This window comes from Rutidosis leptorrhynchoides, chromosome 5 (assembly GCF_046630445.1).
Source record: "Rutidosis leptorrhynchoides isolate AG116_Rl617_1_P2 chromosome 5, CSIRO_AGI_Rlap_v1, whole genome shotgun sequence".
NCBI classification, from domain to species: Eukaryota; Viridiplantae; Streptophyta; class Magnoliopsida; order Asterales; family Asteraceae; genus Rutidosis; species Rutidosis leptorrhynchoides.
Genome location: NC_092337.1, coordinates 280,172,801 through 280,184,792, shown reverse-complemented (window position 1 = coordinate 280,184,792; position 11,992 = coordinate 280,172,801). Strand labels below are relative to the sequence as shown.

The 11,992-nt window shown below is 31.0% G+C and overlaps 1 protein-coding gene across 4 annotated transcripts; it reads right to left on the bottom strand.

The window, feature by feature from the left end:
• Window positions 1–822: 822 nt before the first annotated feature.
• Window positions 823–10,700, bottom strand: LOC139846550 (multiple organellar RNA editing factor 3, mitochondrial-like). Of its 4 annotated transcripts, XR_011759088.1 has the most exons (6): window positions 10,641–10,700; window positions 10,374–10,553; window positions 10,097–10,155; window positions 9,731–9,817; window positions 9,578–9,631; window positions 823–1,248 (listed from the first exon to the last, which is right to left on the bottom strand). XR_011759088.1 is itself a non-coding variant. In XM_071836030.1 (5 exons), exons 2-4 carry the CDS (start codon window positions 10,454–10,456, stop codon window positions 9,732–9,734), a joined length of 228 nt encoding a protein of 75 aa, XP_071692131.1. In that variant the 5' UTR covers window positions 10,457–10,553; window positions 10,641–10,700; the 3' UTR covers window positions 823–1,248; window position 9,731. The 4 variants fall into 4 exon arrangements, 1 of the variants encoding a protein (XP_071692131.1); XR_011759090.1 differs by lacking the exon at window positions 10,641–10,700 and having other exon boundaries at window positions 10,050–10,155; window positions 10,374–10,542; XM_071836030.1 differs by lacking the exon at window positions 9,578–9,631.
• Between the last annotated feature and the right edge of the window lie 1,292 nt (window positions 10,701–11,992).

Below are 11,992 nucleotides of genomic sequence, written 5' to 3'. Positions count from 1 at the left end.
ATTTCTTAAATTATATATTATACTTATTTAGTTTGTGTATATATTTAAAATGTTTAATATCTATATATTTAGTTATATTAATATATCTATATATATATGGTTAGTATTATATAAAAGTATCATGTGTTTGTTATATATAAGTATTTATTTAAATATTGTTATTATGTTTGATATGTAGGTATAAAACTATTAATATAATTATGATATATGTATTAAGTATATTTTAGGTACAAAATATTTATCTGTAACAAAAATGGTAGTTTTGATAATAATGATTTACTAATAATAATAACTTTCTTATTATCGATAATACTAATAATAATAACGATATTTGTTAAAATCGATACTTATGTTAATAATAATAATAGTAAAACTAATAATTACAAAAATGATATTAATACTAATATTAGTGAAAAATAATAATAATTTGTATGGTTTTTAAAATAACAATAATAATAATAATAATCATAATCATAATCATAATCATAATCATAATAATAATAGTAGTACTAAAATGATAATTTACTAATGATAATAACATTAATAATACTTATAGTAATAATAATGATAATTGTTATAACACTTAATATGATACTAACAAGATTGAAGGTACGCGCTATGCGGCTAAATATTATTGATAAAAATCAGACAAATATAAGGGTTGGAAAAAAATTAAACAGTTCAAAATTAACCTTCAGAGGTTATAGTCATTCATTAGAAGTGGCATATACATCGGAAATCGTTTACCACAATTTACATCATCAATAACCTAAGTACTACAAGTTAAATGTCTAACCATTAAAAGACAAACACACTAGGTCAATAGATATATAAAAAACTTCTAATAATTCTGCATATGGTGCTGAAAATGTGCAAAATATTAAGGCTTGCATTGCTAAACAGATCAAAAGACGTTAGCTATTCTGCCTTCACACCTAAACAGCCTAATCATATAATATGATTAAAGTTGTGAACATCATCCCATGCAACGATAAACCTTCCTTCGGACCGTTCGAATATAAACCATATTTCGTCTCCCAGTAAATAAATCCTGGTCTCAAACTGAGCACCTTCTTGTGAACACTTGCCATACTGCAACTACACACTCCAAGCTTGTGTAAAACCCTACTAAAAAATGATACATATAAACCAATCTAGAATATGTTCAATGGTTAAAGTCGTACTGCCATAAACTATACTTTCATCGTCATCTTCATCGTCATCATCTTCTACCAGTGGTTCCTCATGCTGCAAGAAGTACACTCAAACATTAGTTATACTCATTCTCAGATAATCTTGACAAGTAAGACAGATAACTATCATCATATGTAGCTATTTTTTGTCTTTTAACACTCATAATCTCATACAATTAGCAAACAACTATCCAATTTATTAGATAATTGTCTTTTAACACTTCCACCACCTCTAATATGTGTTCTGAAGGATTAATGTGCAAGGTACAACATATAACTATATGGCCAACCTCATTTGAGCCTTCGGGGTCACACACATATACACCGAGACGTCAAATAAAATATATATATGATGTATATATATTACTCAAGTAACAAAATAGTAAATCGAAATTAATTCATTTACTATTCATGTGAATAGTAAATGAAACGAAATTAATTAATTTACTATTCACATGAAAGTGACATGATAGAAATTATTAATTATAAGTTTCATAAACTACCCCTAAAGTATTTGAGAAATACGACTTTTTAAAATATAGCATTGTATTTGAAAATGATCTTGATTTCTTTTGATTTGCTTTTTGCTATCAAACAAACGAATCTTGATTTCTTTTGATTTACTTTATGCTACCAAACAAATGGGATATATTATATATTCATATATGTGTATCATATTACGAAGTAATTTTTGAATGATTCTAATGCTTTCGATGAACTAAAAGGAAAAACACATATTACATATTTTGGGTTCATAATATTAATCAAAGGTTGATTGATTATTACTTGGGTTTGGACTAGCATCCATTGACGTTGTTTGAAGTGTAGTGTGGACTATCCAAAGAGACGGTCATATTTTTGATCGTAGGTTTCTCTCCTTCAATCAGGTTCTTCAAGAAAGGTTTCTCTCCTTCAATCAGTTTCTTCAAGAAAGGTATATCGTTTACTCATCTTATGATTTATATTCATGACAATTATTATGGTGTAACTGGATTTTTGGGATCGTTAATCATGTGCATGTTTCATTAAATAAGTGAAAATTTAATCTTGTTAAATTTTGTTCATAAAATAATAAAAGATTATTATTTTAACTATCCGCTGCGTTAATCTGTTTTGGTAAAAGTACACACGATTTTCCATCAGTGGTATCAGAGCCGCTTTTACACCATCTTAATTGTCGCGTGATTTTCTTTAAATTTAGCTTTGTGGTGAATTGGTAAAAGTCGAAACCTTTTTGGTTTTTAAAGTCAACGCGGTTGATTTAGACATAACCTCATGACGCACAAATATGATTGAAAGAATATCACTATTTTAAATTGTAGATTTAATTGTTATGGCTTGAATATTTATTATAATTATTGATTGTTATATTCCATGGTTATACACATGCATTGTAACCATGGACAAGCCATATATAGGTTTTAATAATGTAGTTATTAAAATTGTGATTGCATACATAGCCCGTAATGCCCCGACCTATGTGATTGTTGTGATTGTTGATTACGGCAATATTATATCATGTTGATTATTTATTTTATTAGAAAGGCCATTTTGAAGCCAAAGTTGTATTGTATTTATTTTTCATTTTCATAGTACTGTTTTTAAGTTTATTCTAAATTGTAAAAGTATTAGATTAGTTATATTTTTCAATTTTAAATAAATGTAACAAGATGAAAATTGAAGATAAGGATGCAACGCGAAGTTTGACTTAGAAGATGGCGAACAGGTCAATTTGACAACGATGGCGTTTGTCAAGTTTTCACTTGATTCTTGAATTAAGTGGGAGCTACGATATTACCCTTAGTTTGACCTCTTGATCCCATGTCGGCTCATGGGATCAAGCATAGGATTTTTGGGCTAGGCTATGTGTGTGTGATGCATGGTTGTGTTTTATTTTACGCATTTATATTTAATGGTTGATTATAATATATGCTAAATGTTTTTGATGAAAACATTAAATAAAACCGGTAACGAGTTTCAAATATTAAAATTGATGATTTTAAAAGGTTAAACTCTAACGAGTTTAAAGTTAAATAATTTTGAGACTCAAATTATATATATGTTTTTTGATGAAAACATTAACTAAAACTCTAAACGAGTTTCAAAGATTAAAATTGATGATTTTAAAATAAGTTAAACTCTAACGAGTTTAATGTTAAATGATTTTGAAACTCAAATAAAATATATGGACGACATCTTTTAAAACTGTTTTAAAACGATACACGTTTGTGTATTTGTTATTTTTATATCCTATAAATTAAATAACAAATTAGATCACAAACATAATCGACATATACAATTGGTTAAAATGTTTTTTAACTAATAGTGTAACGAATCTTATGTGCATGCATTATTCGTTGACACAAACTTTTTCCAAAATACCCGTTAAATTTAAGTCATGCCATCCAATGAGCTTGCAAACACTCCTCGTTATTTTTCTGATCTAGTGAGACTAGGCTGAATTATAGCCACGAGGTGGATTTTTCGATCTAGTGAGACTAGCGTGAATTTCCACTGTTTTCAAATTGGACGACTTAATCGTATTCACGGTGAGACCTGAGTTCGAGGCAAGGATGAGACAAACATGTTAGTAGATAATAGTGGTTTGTTGAACTACACATATCTCAAGGTCTCATAAAGATCTAAGAGTTGCACTTGTAATGCAATTGGTACCCGTTACCTACCAATAGACTCCACAACTGCTAGCTGATCAACAGATGTGGCTATGGAACCTCTATGTGGATCTTAGGCTTTCGTAAATTAATTGTTTTTTAAAATATTATAAAAAAACTTGGGTAGTTAATTTATTAAAGCTCAATATCGAAAATACTAAATTGAATCTTATATCTATTGTAGATGTCAAATAATCAAAACGTAAACCAAAACACACTTCCTTCTTTGTTGGAGAAGGATAAACTCAATGTTCAAACTTCCTAGACTGACACTGCAACCTGAGAATTGTTCTCAAGCATACATGGAAGTTGAACAAAATTTAGAACCCTTATTCATACTTCCTGTTGTGGCAGTTGCTGCTGCTCAGCAAAATTCCTATCGGATGTTGTTCGATGATCAGGAAGAAATATGATTGAAGGGTGAAAAAGAATAAGCCGAATATTTTGTGGAAGGAAAATGACAAATCATTTGCTAGGAAAAATATTCCACCTTCCAAGAAGGAAAGCCCAACAAAAGAAGCCGAATGTTTCTATTGTGGAAAGGTTGGCAATTGGAGAAGGAAGTTGTCCTATCTTCCAATCTGAGCTGAGAAAAGGCAACGCTGGTGAGACTAGCAAATCAGGTATATTCCATAAATAGTTATATACTTCTTCTAGTGATTCCTATATCTTTGTTAACTGGTTGTGGCCTTCACACCTGTAACAATATGAAGGGAATGAGAAGAAGTAATAGACTAAAGAAAGGCACACTGGATTTACAAGTAGGCAAGGGGGAACAAGCTTTTGTTAAAGCTATTGGTACCTCTGAACTTACTTCTCTAAGTGGTCTTATTGTTTTGTTGGAACAATAGCATTATGCTCTCAATACTGCGAGCGACATAGTTTGAAAGATGCTAGTTTTGAACTTGCATTTACACACTTAGATATTTCAGTTTCTAAGGATAATATATTTATCTTAATACCTATCAACGTGATGGTATTTTTGAAATTGATATGCATAGTGTAATTTCAAATGAGAATTCTGTGTATACCTACATCGCCAAAGTCTTCAAGCAAGACTTGAATAAGACCTATCTATGACATTGTCATATGAGTCATATAAACAAACAATGCATTTCAAAACTCCAGTCTAATGGACTTTTGGAATCAATTGGCTCTGAGTCATTTGATGTATGCGAGTCATGTTTATGTGAAAAGATGACAAATGCTTCTTTCTCCGATTTAGGTAAAAGAGCTAAAGATCTTTTAGGACTAATACATACTGTTGTATGTAGCCCTTTAAGAACAATGTATAGATTTAGTTAATTTTACTTCATTACATTTACTGATGAGTACAGTAGCTATGATTATGTTCACTTGCTGAAACATAAACATACAACTATTTTACCATTCAAAAGTATTCCAAAATGAAGTAGATAATCAGCTTGGAAAGACCATTAAAGCACTTCGCTCCGATGGAGTAAGTGAGTTTATGAGTCAAGAGTTTTTGGACCACCTAAAGAATTGTGGGATTGTCTCATGGTTCACTCTACCTTACACACCACAACATGATGGTGTGTCTGAGTAAGAGGAATCAACTTTACTTGATATAGTTTGATTTATGATGAGTCTGATTTCTCTACTACCGTCTTTTAGGGATATGTATGAGAGTCTGATGCAGGCATACTCAATGTGATTCCAACTATGAAGGTAGAAAAGACACCATATGAGTTATGGCATGGGAAGAATCCCAAGTTGTCTTATCTCAAAGTCTGGGGTTGTGAAGCGTATGTGAAGCATGACACTTCAAACAAATTAGTACCCAGAACTATCCAATGTTACTTTGTATGATACATAAAGGAAACAATATGTTACTACTTTTACTACCAAGCTGAAGACAACGTGTTTTCTGCTCGGTCTACTGAATTCCTAGAAAGAGATCTTCTCTTACAAGAAGTCAGTGGGAGTAAAGTAGATCTTGAAGAAATTCAAGTACTTTAAAGTAACATACCTTCAATAAGCACTAGCAATCCACACGTTGAAACTGAGCACACTGTTGGTAATCCAGAACGTGTTACACCTGCACTTTATAGATCTAATAGAGCTCATCGGCTTACGAGGTTTAATTATCTGATTAATTCAGATAAACCTCAACTAAGGGATTTTGATAAACCCTCTAGCTGTGTGAGGCCATATCAGATCCTGAATCTGAAAATGACTAGATTCTATGAATACAGATATGCAGTCCATGAAGGATAATCAAGTATGAGACTTGATTGATCTTCTACCCAATTGTAAGACAATGAGGTAAAAATGGGTCTTCAAAGGAAGACTGATATGGACGGTAATGTAAACACTTTTAAAGCTCGATTGGTGACAAAAGGTTATGATGAAAGTTTTTCACCAGTTGTGAGCCCTAAAACAATTAGGATACTTATTGCCATGGTTACTTTTCATGATAATAAAATATGGCTAATGGATGTCAAAACCGCTTTCCTAAATGGCGACCTAAGCGAGGACGTATATATGGTTCAGCCGGAAGGGTTTATGAATCCTAAGCATCCTAATAAAGTATGCAAACTTCTAAAATCCATTTATGGATAAAAGCAAGCATCCAGGAGCTAGAATCTTAAGTTTAATGAGAAAATCAATTCTCAAAACCAAGATAAGCTCTGAGTTTACATTAGAGCTAGTGGGAGCAGAGTAGTCTTCTTGATCTTATATGTTGATGACATATTACTTATTAGAAATAACATTCCAACTTGCAAGATGTCAAGTCTTGGCTTGAAAAATGTATTTCCATAAAGGATCTTGATGAAGCTACTTATATTATTGGAATGAGGATCTATACAATAGATCCAATTGGCTTATTCGTTTGAATCAAAGTACATACATTATCTTGCAGAGATTTAGCATGCAAAACTCCAAGCATGGAGATTTGCCAATGAAAAAGGGCATAACCGTGAGAAAGTCTCAAAAGTCCTATCACAGCAGATGAGATGAGACAAATGAAATGTATCACATATGCTTCGGCTATATGATCCATTATGTATGCCATGATATGTACTATACTCGATGTTTCATTAGTTTTGAGTTTGACGAGTCATTGTCAACATAATCCAGGTGAAATATATTGGATTGTTGTTAATAATATTCTTTAGTATTTGTAGAGTACTAATGATATGTTCTTGGTTTACGGTGGTTTGGAAGAAGAGTTAAGTATTAAGTTTTTATACTGATTCTAGTTTCCAAACTGATCAAAATGATTCTCGATCCAGTCACGTTGTTTCTTTGTCATGATGGGCAAGACAGTTGATTGGAAGAGCTCTAGGAAGAGCACTATTGAACAATCTACAACAAAAGCAGAATACATTGTTGATTGAGAAGCTGCTCAGAAAGCTGTCTGGATAAGGAAGTTTGTTGTTATACTCAGAGTAGTACACAACATTTAACCTTCTATAATATGTACTGTGATAGTTTGAGTGTTAATATACTTTTGAAAGAATCACATGTACATAAAAGTATCTGGCACATTCTTCAAAAGTTTGACTACATTCATTAAGTCATTAAGAGGAATGATATTAGTATTCTTAAAGGTTCATACAAATGATAATGTGCTGACCCGTTCACGAAGCCCATGATGCACAACAAGCATGATGATCATGCTAGTAGTATTGGACTTCGTTATGCTGCTGATCTTTTTCATTTGTAATTTAATATTTGGATATTTTTGGAACATTAAGCAGTTTTATATTAATGAACTGACATACTTGATATGGTCGTTTTTATTTATATCACTGTGTTCTATATTAGCATGTTTAATCCATGAATAATTGTTGATTATTCAAAATCTCCATAATCGGTCATGTTATGGGAATAACATGAATTAAGATTAATGTGAAATTTTGGTTATATTCATTGATGATGAATAGTTAACTTGTTGAGACCAAAATTCATATGTATTCATTGATGATGAATATTGGAATGACCCAACCATGAGATGTCACTACATGGATCGTAGTCAGTAGTGAATCTTTTAGTGATTATGTCTTTGTGTCCTTAGACTTGAGATGCACGCCCGTCTTGATGAGTGTAGCATTGTATTTTGATATGGTTAAACGCTGTCCTGAATAAGGCTGTTATAAAGGCCATTATTGGGTATAATGTAAAGCTCGTGATAGACACGTGTATGCAATATATGATTTGTTCCTCTAAAATGTTTGGAGTTAGATACTTTTTGAGCTCCTCGATGAATGAATAAGATATTTGTGTGGCCGCACCCAGATGTAATTAAGATGATACTTAATTAATTTGGTGATCTAATTCAGTTCTAAGATCGAGAAATAAAATTGTTAAACAAATGAGAATGACCGATGATCCATATCTCAAGTTTAACTAAAGTATCTGAAACAAAAGGACGAATGACATTTAACACTTACCATAAACAGTTTCGAGAAACTATCCTCACGTGAATTTGGGGACAATGACGTGTTGCTAGACGCTTATCATTGTTTGTATAGTTACTTGGTGTTGTGCCATGCACAAGTGGGAGTCTGAAGGATTAATGTGCAAGGTACAACATATAACTATATGGCCAACCTCCTTTGAGCCTTCGGGGTCACACACATATACACCGAGACGTCAAATAAAATATATATATGATGTATATATATTACTCAAGTAACAAAATAGTAAATCGAAATTAATTCATTTACTATTCATGTGAATAGTAAATGAAACGAAATTAATTAATTTACTATTCACATGAAAGTGACATGATAGAAATTATTAATTATAAGTTTCATAAACTACCCCTAAAGTATTTGAGAAATACGACTTTTTAAAATATAGCATTGTATTTGAAAATGATCTTGATTTCTTTTGATTTGCTTTTTGCTATCAAACAAACGAATCTTGATTTCTTTTGATTTACTTTATGCTACCAAACAAATGGGATATATTATATATTCATATATGTGTATCATATTACGAAGTAATTTTTGAATGATTCTAATGCTTTCGATGAACTAAAAGGAAAAACACATATTACATATTTTGGGTTCATAATATTAATAAAAGGTTGATTGATTATTACTTGGGTTTGGACTAGCATCCATTGACGTTGTTTGAAGTGTAGTGTGGACTATTCAAAGAGACGGTCATATTTTTGATCGTAGGTTTCTCTCCTTCAATCAGGTTCTTCAAGAAAGGTTTCTCTCCTTCAATCAGTTTCTTCAAGAAAGGTATATCGTTTACTCATCTTATGATTTATATTCATGACAATTATTATGGTGTAACTGGATTTTTGGGATCGTTAATCATGTGCATGTTTCATTAAATAAGTGAAAATTTAATCTTGTTAAATTTTGTTCATAAAATAATAAAAGATTATTATTTTAACTATCCGCTGCGTTAATCTGTTTTGGTAAAAGTACACACGATTTTCCATCATGTTCTCTGTGTTAATATCCACTTTTCTTAAGATTAAAAGAGTGAATTGTCGTTTAGAAAGCTGACTTAATCTATCAAAATTAGAATGGTTAAACTTTAAAAAGTCAAAAAAAAACAATAATTTTAGGATGGTGAAACTACAAATTTGAGAAGTGCACCATTTTCCCCAATAAATTGATAAGGAAGAAGGCTAGCAGTAGAATTAGATGTATACTAGGACTCTTATTGTATTTTCATATGCATATGTATATCAGAGTAGATTAGAGCAACATATATCAGTACCTGAGATGTTCGAGAAGGACATGTTGCTTCTTTAAATATGAACCTAAAACGGTTCTAGAGATAAAAAAGAAGATTAACATCTTTAACTATTATTAAATTGTTAATTAGAGGTTTTTAAGAAAAATAAAGCCTAAATATTAATATTAAACAAACCTTATAACGGGTTGTCGAGATTTTTACTGGTGTCAGGTGCCTTATCTCCAACCCATTGTTGCCTAGTCTGGTTCCAAAGAAGAAAACCTAAAAGCACCAAAAGTTACATTCAACTTTATAAAATTAATTATCCTAAAAAGTTAAATACTCTGCACATATTGCCACTTGCGAGTTTGATAAATCAAAGGGGACAAAAAGATTAAAGAATATAGAGATAAACGATACTAAAAAGCAAGAAAACAAAAAACAAAATAATATATAAGATATTTAAGAATAAGGTCTTTTACAAAGAGTAGGGCTTAAACCCAACATCATGTACCTCATTTTTTTGAAGATTAGCTAAAGATTGCCCATTTCTTTACGCACCAAATCCAGTAGAAGTTGTCGTTGAAACAGAGCATACCTTCTTCTTTGCTTCCTCCTCACTGAAAACCACCAAACACAATCACATACATAAATAAAAATTAACCACTCCAAACCTAATACAGTAATTTACATCCTAAAATCAATCACTAATCTGAATATTAGTATAAGGTAATTTAGGGTTTAACAATAATAGTAATAATAAGTTTTTTATAATACTCGTAACATGATAAATTAACCATTCATTCGTTACCTATCTGAATAGTAAATATACTAGTACCTTTCAAGAACAATAGCTATGATTTTGACATAAGAATTAATCATTTCATCTTCAGATGGTTTAGGGTCGGTAGGGAACTCCATCACAATAAGCCAGTGCTAACGAAAAAAGAAAAGGAGTGAACTCACACTAAATCGTCTTCCCACTCGTTGATATTGATAATCAGGATGAAATCACAGCCTGAAAAGAAAAATATATGATTAGAAATTAAAGGAAAAACCCTAACAATTGAGAAAGAATAAGAAAGGTGAAAGCAGACTATCGAACCCTAATTTTTCTTTCCAATTGTTTAATAATCAAGATCAAGACACCATGGAAAAGAAAAACATCAGCAGGCATATGAAGAATAATAAAAACATACCAAAATATAATTAATATGTTTCTTTTGAACTGCATACCTGTGGAAAAAGGTAAACAAAAAAAAAAAAAAAAAAAAAAAAAAAATCAGTTTAAAGAGACAACCATCTTTCTGTTCTTAATAAGTTGAACTCTAGCACACTTTCGAATAGCAGAGTTAGGCTGCTTAGCCTCAATACCACTGCAAAACATAAAAACAACAATGTTTATCAACTTAATTTAGAAATCGTAACTTAAAATTGATAATAGGAAAGACATTACATTTTCTCGAGAACGATTCCCTTAGCGTGAGAAGATCCATCAAAAGGTTTCTTCGATTCGTTACCCAAATGACACTTCTTGTATGATTTGTCGGCCCATCTTTGTCTCCTGCGATGAGACTTCAGCTTGCGACCCGCTCCCATTCCATGTGTCTTACTGCAGAATTATCATTTAACTAAATATTAACCGAGAAAATGAAGCTGAAATCTTCAACAAAAAAACATGATAAATCATGTATCCATATTTTTTTCCATAACAATATGTGTACATTGACCAACTCCTAAGATGTTACAGACAAGCAGAAAACAAATCTGTCATTTAGAATAAATCAGCTTTTCGAGTTCGAAATGGCCAAAATTGACAGTCTATACTAGTAATGACTTAATCACTATAGTTTCTGATGACAGGTTCTGAGATCTCCATTATAACTAAACAATTTTACACCTTTTTAATTACCAACAATAAGTGAAGTATCATTTGTAATTTTTTTTTTTTTTTTTTTACCATATTGAGGGTATTTGAAAAGCTAAATTTAAAATCGTATTGATTAAAGGCAAAAAGGCTAAAAATGTAGTCTTATATTAATCGTTTAAAAACTTCAACTATTCTTAAACACTATGAACCTAAACATTGTAGGATTAATGCGGAAGTTACAACACATAAATATATGGCTGAATTCATTTGAGCCTTCGGGGTCACACACATATACACCTAGACGTCAATTAATAATATATATGTCACATATATTATTCAAGTAATAAATAAAGTTAATTAATTAATTAAACGTTGTGTTTCGTTCATGCCAAGTAAAAGTTATGCAATATGGAAACAATATTAGATAATACTAATATATTTGATAGGATTTTGAAACGACCTTGAATATTTTGGTTTAACCGACATTGAAATCTTACTATATAAATATTATTATCTCGTTGTGGTTTAGATATGTACGCACAAAACTAACACCCCACAAGTCCTTTTTGTTTTATTCGACAAAAAAT

Excerpts from the sequence above, each read along its gene's own strand:
- LOC139846550 (XM_071836030.1), bottom strand. The coding sequence starts at position 10,456 with ATGGAGTTCCCTACCGACCCTAAACCATCTGAAGATGAAATGATTAAT. Across the intron at positions 10,156-10,373 it reads ATAGCTATTGTTCTTGAAAG|TGAGGAGGAAGCAAAGAAGA; the intron begins GTACTAGTATAT and ends GGTGGTTTTCAG. Across the intron at positions 9,818-10,096 it reads GACAACTTCTACTGGATTTG|GTTTTCTTCTTTGGAACCAG; the intron begins GTGCGTAAAGAA and ends TGGTGCTTTTAG.